This window comes from Echeneis naucrates, chromosome 13, assembly GCF_900963305.1.
Source record: "Echeneis naucrates chromosome 13, fEcheNa1.1, whole genome shotgun sequence".
In the NCBI taxonomy this organism is placed as follows: domain Eukaryota; kingdom Metazoa; phylum Chordata; class Actinopteri; order Carangiformes; family Echeneidae; genus Echeneis; species Echeneis naucrates.
In genome coordinates, this window is record NC_042523.1 from 5960231 (window position 1) to 5972743 (window position 12513).

A 12513-nucleotide genomic window follows, 5' to 3' on the forward strand; every position below is an offset into this window, starting at 1 on the left:
TTCAAATCTGCCCCATTTTATGGGTTAAAGACTTTAATTCCTAACAGAAGCGGTGCTGCATGCATGTTTCTTATTCTCAGACTTGCAATAAATATAGCAACTTCTGATTCAGTCTAAAAAATACAATTTACATATAGACCACTCCCACTTCCAGTTTAAGTCCCGCCCCTTACAAGTACAAATACAGATACAGATAATGTAGATGGTTGAGCAGATACGGATAATGGGGTATTTGCTCATCCCTAATATAATGTAATAAAAACATGCATATACAAGTAGTATTTCTGCTCGTTGGCCAACACAAAGCTTAAACTAGTAATTAGAGGCTTTGACTAGTAAACACAGAGGAGTAAATTGTTTTCTCTGGTTCATAGTGAAGTAGGAGTGGAAAGTGCCTCACAGCCTCTCAGTATGCAGCCAGTAAGTAAAAACACTTACCTAACCTGTTCAGCAAACACTTTGTTGTGATTTAATTACTTCTACTCCCTGCTGCTGACTGATGCCCCAGCAAAATCCTTTACATCAGGCTCATGCTGATTTTGTGTCACATCATATAGCGGCCTGCCGATTGCAGAGTGCTGCAGTAGCATCGCTTTAGGCACATTAGTTGAAACTAAATTCAGACAATTTTCAGGTTAACTACACCTTAAATTTTGCTTATTGCTGTCCTTTTATTTACTTATTTTTTCCTGCACTGTAGGTGGGGTCAGAGATATAGTTCGCGTGTGCAGTTAGGTACAAATGGGCAAAAAAAGGGAAACATCTTTAAAAAGTACACCCTATCTATAAAGTATTGGAAATACCAGTCACTGTACTTTTACCCTCACTGTCTTCATCCTTCAATAGTATACTGTGGCCTGCAGTGTACAGTTATAGCTTGAACTTTTTTTTTTTTTATTGTAAAGATTAACACAAGTCTATGTTGAGTGGTATGCTTCTAAACACACTACATGCCAAACACACCATACATTCATGCCACGATGGTGATCCCATAATGGTCCACGGTAACAAGTCCATTATTCAATTTGCAAACAGATTGCATGAAATTATCAAAAATCAAGGTTTATTCATCTACGAAAGGGCTTTTTTTTTCCTGGTGGAAAAAGGCCAGGAAATAAGGTTTGCAGGCAATTATTTGTCGAGCAAAATTGCAAAGCTCCTTCAGTTGAAAAAGTCTGCAAAAAAGGTTTCACCATGGCTTCCTGAAAGTCATGTGAAAAATAAAGCTGCTTATGGTCTCCCCTCTTTGTTTTAAACTATTGCAACTCTCCAAAGGATGTGGTGATGTGATGGGTGTGTTGCCACACAATACCACAGAGGGTTAAAAAGTCTGGTATCGCCCATTCCCTGTAACAAGCTGCACTGCAGCAACCTTTGTTCCTCCTCCGTGGGAATTAAGTGGGCCTCCGTTTTGTTACATCATTGCCTCTCTGTGGTTTTAGCCATCCATTACAATCTTGTAATCAGACAGGTATCTTTCAAACCACCCACCTACTTGCTCCACTGGCCTCTAATCTACACTCACTGGATAAACCTCCAGAACAAACTCAGTCCAGCTCTGCTTTGAATGGCATGGCGATGGTGTGTAATTGTCAGCAATAATAATTATCACTGAGTAGGTTGTCCAGCCCGAATTGGAAAACCATCAGAGCAATTAGAGACATGTCAGCAAATTGCAGTTTGTGCACGTCTTCACTCTCCTCATAGGAGGTCTAACTAAAACCAGTCAGCAGAAGCACTTCCGTGAGTTGACTATAGTTGTTCTGGAGCACTCAAATTGTATGTAGTAAATATATCTACTACATATAAACTACTGCAGCTGAACAGCTAAACGGTACAATACTGACAGTTTTCATGAGGGTGATTTGTTGATTTAAATGGGAGAGATGGAGGTCGTTCAGGCCTACAGGCAGACAGGTAGAGGAAAGAACAAATGGAACAAAAGCAAGCAGATCATGAACAAGACAACAATCTGACAAATGGGTCTGTGAGCTGATTGGAGAATGGGAAACAAGCAATGCGAGAGAGCAGAGAGGATGCCTGTGTGGCAGGGTGACTGGATATACGTGGCTGCTGGAGACCGGAACAAGTTTGGCTGGTAACCAGGGCCAGTCTGTTTCCATCAGGAAAGAGAAGAATAACCAGTCTAGCTTGGGAGGCCACGACGAAGGACCTCGACGCTCTTTGGTGGCCAGTTGAGTCGTCTACCAAAGTAAGGTGGTGTTTATCTGCTTCCCCAGCAGGTTGTTCTGAGTGATGGCTAACAGACAACAGTGAATCAAATTTTAGCTTTAGAGCTCTCCTTCCTCAGACAGACTCCCCCTTGTATTTCGACAAACGATCTGCTATTCATTCGCCCAAATCCTCAAGAATCACCACCCGCTTACATATCATTGTTATATCATGCCATTCCACTTACATATCCAAGCTCACCTGTTTCACCTAGTTTATGTTTTGACTTGCACCTGTATGGAATGAGCACGTTTTATTTCCCCTTTTTTTAATTAATAAAAAAACCCATAAATTAAGCCATTGTTACAGTCCTTCCTTCAGTAATTGTTCTTAAGTCAATCCACAGTAAAGAACATTCCTTCTAGATTGAGATTTGATAAGAGGCAACACCATACACAATCTAAGGCACAACAATATCAATAATGCATGTACTGCAGTCTGCATGCTTTGCTGTGTTTCGTGGGCATGGTCAAGCATGCTCTTGTCACTCTTACTTCAGTTCAACATTTGGATAGTTCTGCCACCAGTGTATTTTTTTTTTTTGTCCTCAATAACTACAAATTTTCTGAGGCTCGGATGGCACAGTAAGAACATTATCATTACTTCATCAGATCGTGTCGCTCTGCCAGCATTTTCAGTCTTCCTCCTCTTGCCCTTATTGCAGCTGCTCTGCAGTGTGCACTTATTCGGGGCCTGAATTCTTCAGTTAACCAAATACATGTGTGTTCCAGCAAAGGAAAATCTCAAAGTCCACCTCCGCTTCCGCCCCCTTCTTTGATTGGCTGGTGGAAATGTCTGAAGTGAGAGGAGGAGAATTCTCCACCCAGCTGTAATTTAGGTGTCATGGTTTTGCTTTTGTTGCCATCTTTCTCTTCTTTCTTCACAGAAAATCGGAAGATGGCCTCAGCAAATGACAGAGCTGTTCTCCAGGCTATATTCAACCCCACCACCCCCTTTGGAGACGTCCCTGACCTGAACCAACAGGAGGAATTAGTTGATGATGGTGAGCATGAGCCTCCGACTTGATATGTCTCTACACATGTCACGGCTTTTTATGTTTATCATTTCATAGCATATTGAATTTATTTGAACACATTCCATTCCTGGACTAAAAAAAACATGACATTTTAATCCAAGTTGAGTTCTGGGTGACAGTTCTGTGTTTTCTTTGCCACGGTACCTGTCAATTGAGTTTGAGTGGTTTTCAACCTGTTTATCTCCTCCTGCCAGACACTGGCTTTGACACAGAGTTGCTGAAGCAAGTGAAAGAATTGGAGATGCGGGGTGTCTCGGCAGCAGAGGCTGGGGATTTGCAAGCTGCACTTCAACTGTTCAGCCAGGCAATCCAGATCCTGCCTCAGCGGTCTTCAGCCTATAACAACCGGGCACAGGCCCTGCGGCTGCAGGGCAACACTCAAGGTACATGCCACAACTTCAGTAACAGTCCGTTTCATAGATGCTTCAGTGTGCTGCAAGGCCAGCACAACACTATATCGAACTTTGTCTCGGCAACTTTGTCAACCGTGCTACAGTGCAAGCTCTGGGTCAGTCTTGTGTTAGCCTCTTTTACCTGCTCCAGTCACAAGGCTCTCAAAGTTCCGTGCATCTACATCTGTTCATTTACTGCTTTGAAATTAAAAAAAACAACATCAAATGTTAGCTTTGACAAATCAATATCTAGAATAGTTTGTCCTCAGTAACACATTCAATCTCATCTGATTTCCATTGCAAAATATCTAAATGAGATAGATTCCAGCCACTGCTTTTGTTCCATGCATGGACGTTTGTTTGTTTTTTTTTTTGTATTATGCAACATCTTTGGGGTGAGCAAGAGTATTGCTGTGGGTCTTTTTCTGCTCACACCTGGGAGATAACTGTCGATTGCACCACGTATTCATTACTATAACTTGGAGTTCCTATCTTTAGGTGATGCGTTGCAGTATGTTTTGTAGCCTGGTGCCAGTGAATGACAATATCCTCTGAATATTCTCGGCACCAACATGTCTTTTTAAAATCAAAGATAGTATATTTATTTACTATATAGATATACAAATATGCTGAAAAAATAGAAAGTGTGACATGAACTGCACATGGGCTGACTCACTGCTATATTTTGGAGCACAAGAATAGCATAGTGGTAGTGGATTCATTTTCATTTATTACTTAGTACTTGTATCAAGATTACTGTTGTACATTTTGGATGAAAGCGAGTGTAAACTGTGATTTGAAGTGCTAAAAATGGTTTTTAAGGTTGGCAAAGAAGATGTAAACAAATACAGTTTTATTGCTCTAACATTACATAAGTTCATACTAATTTTACTGTAAATGATTTTATGACAGTAAAACTTATTTTGATTTTTAGTCTGATTCTCAGTGAACATTGAAATAGACTGGCTTTAAGCAAAGATGGAATAGCCTGAATCCAGACATGTGTGCCTCATAGTGCTCTTCTCTCCTCTCAGGAGCCCTGAAGGACCTGGACCAAGCCATCTCTCTGAGTGGCAGCACTGGACGAACTGCCTGTCAGGCTCTGGTGCAAAGAGGCCTTTTACGTAGATTAGCGTGTCAGGACGATGCAGCCAGAGCAGACTTTGAGAAAGCAGCTGCACTTGGAAGTGAATTTGCTCGACAACAGGCCGTGGTTCTTAATCCGTATGCTGCCCTGTGCAACAAAATGCTCTCAGAGGTGATCAACAAACTACGTAACCCTGAAGCCTCTGAGGTGCAGTAGTTAATGTAGACAATTTGTCACCAGCATGCCTTTTCCATCATGAAGTCATTCTTTAATAAAAGAACATTTTTAGCTTTTAATGTCCCTTTAATAACCCTGAGTCTGCTGCTGAAAAATAAGTCAGGCCAACAGCACATCAGATTTATTATATAAATATAATGTCAATGACACACATACATCATAGTCCTCTCATTTTCCTTAATAAAGGTAGTCTGAGTAAGGTAACAAAGTTGTCAGTGTGTCCTTGTGAAGTATGCTCTACTCTATTTATCAACTATGACATATAGGACATGCAATACCATGTTCAGCATTCAAATACTGCTCTTGTGTTATGGTGTGTGCTGTGACACCATTCCACATGTTAGCTTTTATCCAGCAGATGTCAGTGTTGTCATTTTGGAGGGAAAAAAAGCAATCAGAAACATCTGCTGCATTTTTTTTTTCTTAAATATTTGGAAATTATGGGATAAGAAAGATGGAATAAACAACACTAATCCGTTCAATATGGTAAACAAAGGCACATCACTTCATTCAGAGTAAGATACAGAGTCTCTAAAACATAAATGTAAAAATTAAGTGTACGCAGAAGGATTATTTAAATCCATCATTTGACTCTTAAACGCACTGCATAAATAAATCAACAGTTTCTATAGTACAGGCAAGATAATTATGTGCAGATGTTCCAAAATAATAAGCCACGCAAAGGCCTTCACAAATTTGCTGTTCATTCTATAATAATAAACTAGTATGTGTCAGCAGGGGCTTAGCACACAACATCTCTGTGTTGTTCCTACATAGTGGTTGTATATGTGAAGCTTTTATCTGCTGTGCAGCTTTGTGGATGCATCACATTTGTGATTTGTTGTATGGCACTGGCTGTTGTTGCGGTGCGGGCCATGAGCATTATCTTTTTTTACTTTTCCTCCCTGCGTTTCTCTCTGACCTCTCCCAGGCAGGCTAAAACCACTGGCTCAGTGCGATCCTCTCTCTCGTAGAAGGAGCAGGTTTTCAGGTGATCTGACATGGAGGGAGCATCGCTGAAACTCCATCTGTCCACAGGGGAAAACAAAGAGCTGAACTCCCAAACCTGCAAAACACAAACACAGGCCTGAAGTAGGTACAGCAGGCTGCTGTAAAGGTGTCTATCATCTGCACTGCAGCTCCACGTGCATGTGGATAAATGTTTTTTTAAACAGCCATAGAATCTACATCAGAGTATTTTTATCCCACTGCAGGGCCTGCTGTTATTTCTGTATTCTAGCATTCAATATAAGTGTGTATAAATTGTGCTCCCTGCCGGGGAGCAAATCCTCAGCTGTCACACAAACACACATTGTTATCAGTCCTGGGTTTCCATGAATGATCACATATCTGACTTGTTATGGTAGCACTGGGTTTACTGGCAGCAAAGCCCCAGGCCATTCCATATCACTGACATCACCAGCATGCTCTTTGTCCCGTGATCGCTACAGAACAGAAATAGGAAATGTTTATATATATATGCAATATATATTTATACTGTATTTATATTCCAGAGGGCTGTCTCAAAGCAGAGGTTTTCACCAATATATTCATATGTTGGACAACAGAATATCTGAGAAAGAAGCATTAAAGCACTATCAAATTGTTAAAAAATTTATAAGTATAAATGCATAATTTTAGTCTTATTTCTCAAAATTCAAAACAAGAATCAGGTCATTTCCAAATGCTGAGGCTGCTGTAAGGGCATCAGCAAGACTCAGATAACTGGACCCCATGACTGAGGTCTAGCTCAGTGTTCTGATGTAAACACAACATTCTTGGTTTAAGTCCAGCCGTCGCCAAGTGTTAAAAAAAAAAAAAACTACAAAACATCATATTGACATTTGTAGCATGCTCTCTCCATATTTAACCTTTTATTCATTGTGTTTTGTGATATTTAGTTTGGTGCACTTATACTTGAACTTGCAGTCCTGCTTTCCTTACCGGCTCTCCCTTTGAAATAGTTTGGACACCCATGACATGTCTAATTTTCCAAAAGTGTTGAAAGGAAAATGATGGAAACTCTCTGCATTCAGATTTGGACTGTTTTAGTAGTATCAGTTTGAGGTGAGCAGTATGTTGCTTCACGTCCTGTGAGAGGAAAAACAAAAGAATGGACATCCTAGCTGGCATAGGCATCACCAAAATGAAGCCTCCAATGGTGATCTTCAATCAGATATCAGTGAAAATCAGACTAAGAGGCTCCTGGTGGTTGACAAAATGTGTCTCTTTTATGAATTATATGGTCTAGATGTGTTTGTTTGAGTTTACTTCTGTTCTCACAGGTCAGTCGGCACAAGGCAACAAAAGTGGATAAGAAAGAATGCAGAAACTGCAGTTCATCACTCTCAAGGCTCCTTCATTGAACACACACGCGCACACACACACACACACACACACACACACAAGTCCACGGAGAGATCACAACTATGACCAAATTTGTCTTCCCAACCTTTTTCGTTGGATTATGTTAATTTGGTTATCCATTAGTTTGTGTCCTAAATTGCAGATTCATTTTGCTTATTATCTTTTTCTTTTTAAAACCTTTTTTAATCTTTTGAGTATAATTGTCCTGGTGGTTTTATTCAGTCCTTGCTCATATTTTGTTTTGGTAAACTGTTTTTATCCCTGAGTTATATTAAAATAATTGCATCTTTGTTCAAACAGCAAGCACAGAGATTGGTTTTTCAGCTGGAAGAAATAAAAAACGAAGAAGCAGCTACAGCTATCATCAGTTTTAATTGGACATTGATGATGTGCATGTTAGAAGAGAATCTTTTAAAGCCACTGCTAATGAACTAATGTGCCCAACAGAGGAAATTGTCTGTTGTGACGTGCCCAGAAAAAAAGTCAGTTAACTGTAAACTTGAGCAAAGTGAAGTTAAATGCTTTTTGTATTTTATACTTAATTGGACTGAAATGTCAGCAGGATGGTAGTTATTTTGAAACAGCAATTCATTCATTCATTCATTCATCTTCTACTGCTTTTCCATTTCTGGATTGTGGGGCAGCTGGAGCCAATGCCAACTCACACTGGGCGAGGGTGGGGTCATCCTAGACAGGTCACCAGTCCATCACAGGGCCAACACACAGAGACCAACAAGCACTCACACACGCACTCAGACCTACAGACAGTTTAGAGTCAACACATCACATCTCTAAACACAGTTTAGAGAGCCCACATCGGCACAAGGAGAACATGCAAACTCCACACAGAAAGGCCCCAGGCCAGGAACTGAACCCACGACTTTCTTATTGTGGAGCAACAGCGCTAACCACTAAGCCAGAGTGCTGCCCACAGCAATTAATATCTGGATTAAAATGGTTTCTTCTGTAATCATTGCGTTCTTGTTTAGAGCTGTATAACTATTCTAAAAACTGTTCAACATCCAGGATTTTGTGATAGTTTAAGAGAAAATTACAGTAAAAGATGGTCATTATGGGATGCTACTAATAATTAGACTTTTGCCGTTTGACAGCACATTATACAAGAATAGTGTTGGTTAGCTCACTATGTTTTAAAAAGTATTTCACAGATACTGTTATGTCATGCCGGCTGAGGGCCTACTGGCAGCTGCTGGTACTGCGATGCATGGGCTGTCAACAATCAAATTTGTTGACGGGATGGTCAGATCATGAATCACTCAAAAAGAGTGTAAAATGTTTTCTTGTTTCTGCAACATGCAAATATTTTGTGGGTTGGAGAAAAGAAAAGTGTCAGTGCTGCACTCTGCATGCAGCACTGCATTTATGTTGCTAAAAAAATAAAATTAAATAAAATAACCGAAGTAAAGCAACTTTATGTTTTTCCCAACATCCTCATATGACCCCGCATGCAGTTGGTTTTTTGATAAAGGCAAAAAATAGCAAAAACCCGGAAAAAGTAGCAGATCTCCAGTGGCTGCTCCAGTGGGAACCAATTAACCGCGACCAACATGACTGTGATTTAGTTTGTAATATTGCTGGAGAGTCTGGAGAGTGTTGACAATGCAGCAGCTGTCATGCTATATGAATGGCTGAAATTTTCCAATGGCAGTTAGCAGAATGCTGCCAGATACACAAAAGGGGCCCAATATAGAAGTTTGGCCTTGTGTTTACTTTCCTTTCCCAGAGTACAAGGCTGAAATCAACAGAATATGTGCGATAGAACGGTGATGCTAATAAAATGAATAAATATGATTATGTGATAAAAATTCACTCCGCGGCGCAGTTATGAGAAATGCAGCTACGACTGATGATTCAAGCTGTATGCAGATTTTTGACTGAAGTAAAACATCAAATTCTATTATGAAACTGAAGGCTACTTGCTTTTTTCCGACACCTCCAGGAGCTTCCCCCGTGGGAATACGTCTTCTTCTCCCACTTGAGGGAAACCATCCCTCTCTCCTGCAGCAATGTGGCACACACCTCCCTCATCAGGCGGGAAACCTGGGACAGCTGAGATAATGTGAAACTGTCAAGGTAACCAGCTACATGCTGAAGAATCTCCAGGGGCAGCCTGCTTAACGGATCCAGATTATGTACACCGTTTCTCTCGCGACTGAATGTTTTTACGCTCTCACACAGGGATGAAGGGACTTGTGTTTCGAGGATAAAGGTATTGGCATCTTGGCAGTATTTAACTGTGGCTTGGTGGCCTGCAGGTTGGAACCTCGTTTGGGTGAAAGTACATCCGAGGTATGCTAAGGGGCAGCGTTGCTGTAGCCAGCCGCTGAGAGAGGCCTGTATGTCAGAGTGCACATTCCTGAAATGAGAGCGGTACTCATCACGGCGGAAGAAGTGGCCACACATGTAGCTGAAGGCTGAACTTGTTTTGTTATGCCTTCTGGTGACAGACTCTGCCTCGATATGTACATGAAGGCCATGAGGTTTGTCTGCTATGACATCAGCAAGGGATGCGTCCGTTTTGAACGGAGCGGAGCTGAAGTTGTACGTCTGTGTTCCTACATCTACATAAAGGCCATCCACTGTCACGCTTTCTGAAATTAAATGCCCTTTCAGCTCCTTTTCCAGGGAGCACAAGAGCGTAGACTGGACCTCATCGCACTTTGGAAGGTCGTCAGCTGACAAACCTAAATCTTCAGTGTCTACGCTGCGGTGAAAGCTCTTGGCTTTCTGCGCAGGGTCCTTCAGGTGACTGCGCTTCGCTCGATAGCTGGTTGGGATGTTGAAAGTGTGGACAGTTTGAACCTCGATGGGCTCCAGGCTGCCGTAAACAAAATCTTTTTCCCTCGGGGTGCAAGCTGCAAGCTGGCCAAAGTTAATCAACATTGCGCCGTGGTGCACCAGGTACATGTTATATTCTGCAATGTTGGCCTCTTTGCCTAACCTCTCAAGTACCCCGTCTTGCCACGGTGCAAGGCCGGTTGCACCCCCCACATTTGAAGCAGCAATGGCACTCTCACACTGTAAGTGCGAGTCTCTATTCCCTCCCTCACAGTTGAATGACTTTTGTTCCTCTTCTTGTTTTCCTTTTTCTTTTTCTTTGTCTTCCTTCTTATTTAGGTTTTTGACTGTTTGCTTGCATCCACCCATCTCCTTTGCAAATATTTTCTCCCAGGAGGAGTAGTTCTGAATGTCGTCCACGTCCTCGCTCTTTGCCAAAGCGTCCCTCTCCTCTTGGTTGAGTTCTTTTACCTCAATCTGTGCACAACTATTTACTCTAAATTCAGCGTAATCTGAAGAACATGCTGCTTCCTCCGCAGGCCTGTTGACACCAGCAGTAATATCCTGGAGAACAGGACTCTCCATCATCAGCTCAGGAAAAATGTTTTTCATTTTTATCGATCGAAACAGCAACTCTTGGTCCCTTAGAGCCATTGCAACGTCGAGATGTAGCTCAGTCTGAGGGCTTTCTGAAATATTTCTGTAGAAAGTCAGATCGCTCTCAGAAACAGGCCAGCGGTTCCACTCCTGGGAGCAGCAGACCACGCTGGCGGGACACACCTCCAGGTGTCTGGCCAGCCTGCGGCGCTGCATGGTGAGAGGACAGCCGTAATGAACATTGAGGCAGGGGACCGTCTCATTTGGACAGAGGAGCTGGTGCTCCTCTTGCTTGCACATATGGAACGTGGCACCACAGTTCTTATGACACTTTATGACCAGACATGAGACAGAGCTCTGCACCGGGGCCTGGCAGTGGACGCTGTAACATTTGTCGCAATGCTCGTGATGCCCCGCTGACTTTCCTCTCTTCATCTTCAGAGAAATGAAAAAAAAAAAGAACAAAAAAAAAAAAGAGGGAATTTGTTTAAATCTTTTTCATAATGGTTCAAATTGAAAGCACCAAGTCACGGGACATTCTCCATCGTTCATGTTAAACGCTGATGACAAACTGTGAAAACAAATGCAACGCTCTAGAAGATTTTAGGCAAGATTGCTACATTTGCATTTTTTCTATTCTAAGTAGAGACTGTTTACTTAGAAATGAAGCTACTTCCACAATAAAATATGCATTGTTAATGTGCAAGTCAGACAAATGTGAGAAATTAATCAAAAATTGGCAAAGAAATGCATATTTAATAATTGGGAGATGTATCCTTATTCAGTACACCGGTAATACAAATTGATTTTAATCTAATTTAAAACAATTATGAATACATCTTCAAATATGCAGTAGAGCATGAAAATAGATACACAATCTTCAATCCAAAAGTGCTCAGTTTACCAACAAAGGAATCTAGGTAGTTTTAGTAAATAAAAAACGGCAGCGGGGTCAATAACAGTGAAAATTCTCACCCTTTGTTCTTCTGTGCCTGTCACCTTGTATTTGCCGGCACCTCTGAATAACCTCTGCACTTTGTCTGGACGTTATAAATAGACAACAGGAGGACGGAGAGGCCAGTGGGACGGAGCTCTATTGTCATACAGCTATTAAGAGGCAAGGTCAAGTTACAGCCTCCAACATTGCTGCACCGTGAGAGGGTGGTGATAATAGCAGGTAATCCTCGGCTGACTACTGCGTGTTTAAAACCATCAAAATCTTAGCACACTGTCTTTACGGACATTACAACACCAGCTTTCAGGCTCTTCGTCAGCAAGTGTGTCTGTTTACAGCTACGAAGTTCACACTAAAGAAGTTCACTTGGAAAATAATAAGCCGTGAATTAAAATAAAAGCACTTCAAAATATTTTCAGGTTCTATGATCACCAAATATGTCATTAGATTTCTTTTTATATTATACAAATATATACTGACATGTCTTGATCAGTGGCCTCCACTAGATGTCAGTCACACACTTTTAAGAATTTATTTCTCCAGCAGCTCTCAGATTGTCTTATTTGAGGTTGCGGTGTAAGAAAAAAAATTATTTATATATTGTATATTATTTTGTGTTTTTAAAATGCCATTTTAAATTCATCTCAGGTGTTTCAAGTTGATCATTAATTTGAGCTCAAAACTTTGTATTTTTTATTTTCTTCTCAAAGTTAGAGTGAAACGGTTTCATCTAACGATGTTTTGGTTGAAAACAGGAACTGACAAATCTTTCAACACTTCCTACCATTTATGGAGTTGAACCAAATAGCTG

At 41.1% G+C, this 12513-nt stretch overlaps 2 protein-coding genes across 2 annotated transcripts; one reads left to right on the top strand and one right to left on the bottom strand.

Annotated features, from left to right (window-relative positions):
* The first annotated feature begins 3097 nt into the window (after positions 1 to 3097).
* ttc36 (tetratricopeptide repeat domain 36) lies at positions 3098 to 5155 on the top strand. The gene is made up of 3 exons (XM_029518239.1): positions 3098 to 3235; positions 3463 to 3651; positions 4695 to 5155. Exons 1-3 carry the CDS (start codon positions 3130 to 3132, stop codon positions 4961 to 4963), a joined length of 564 nt encoding a protein of 187 aa, XP_029374099.1. The 5' UTR covers positions 3098 to 3129; the 3' UTR covers positions 4964 to 5155.
* Positions 5156 to 5366: 211 nt separating this feature from the next.
* On the bottom strand, positions 5367 to 11182 carry LOC115053490 (F-box only protein 40). Its single transcript, XM_029518238.1, has 2 exons — positions 9293 to 11182; positions 5367 to 6050 (listed from the first exon to the last, which is right to left on the bottom strand). The coding sequence occupies exons 1-2, from the start codon at positions 11180 to 11182 to the stop codon at positions 5877 to 5879; spliced, it is 2064 nt and encodes a 687-aa protein (XP_029374098.1). The 3' UTR covers positions 5367 to 5876.
* Positions 11183 to 12513: the final 1331 nt, after the last annotated feature.

What these genes read in the sequence shown, in the direction of transcription:
- LOC115053490 (XM_029518238.1), bottom strand. Translation starts at nt 11,182, where the DNA reads ATGAAGAGAGGAAAGTCAGCGGGGCATCACGAGCATTGCGACAAATGT. An exon ending in CCTGGAGGTGTCGGAAAAAA is followed by an intron (nt 6,051 to 9,292) that starts GCAAGTAGCCTT and finishes TGTGTTTTGCAG; the next exon opens with GTTTGGGAGTTCAGCTCTTT.
- ttc36 (XM_029518239.1), top strand. Translation starts at nt 3,130, where the DNA reads ATGGCCTCAGCAAATGACAGAGCTGTTCTCCAGGCTATATTCAACCCC. An exon ending in GGAGGAATTAGTTGATGATG is followed by an intron (nt 3,236 to 3,462) that starts GTGAGCATGAGC and finishes TCCTCCTGCCAG; the next exon opens with ACACTGGCTTTGACACAGAG. An exon ending in GCTGCAGGGCAACACTCAAG is followed by an intron (nt 3,652 to 4,694) that starts GTACATGCCACA and finishes CTCTCCTCTCAG; the next exon opens with GAGCCCTGAAGGACCTGGAC.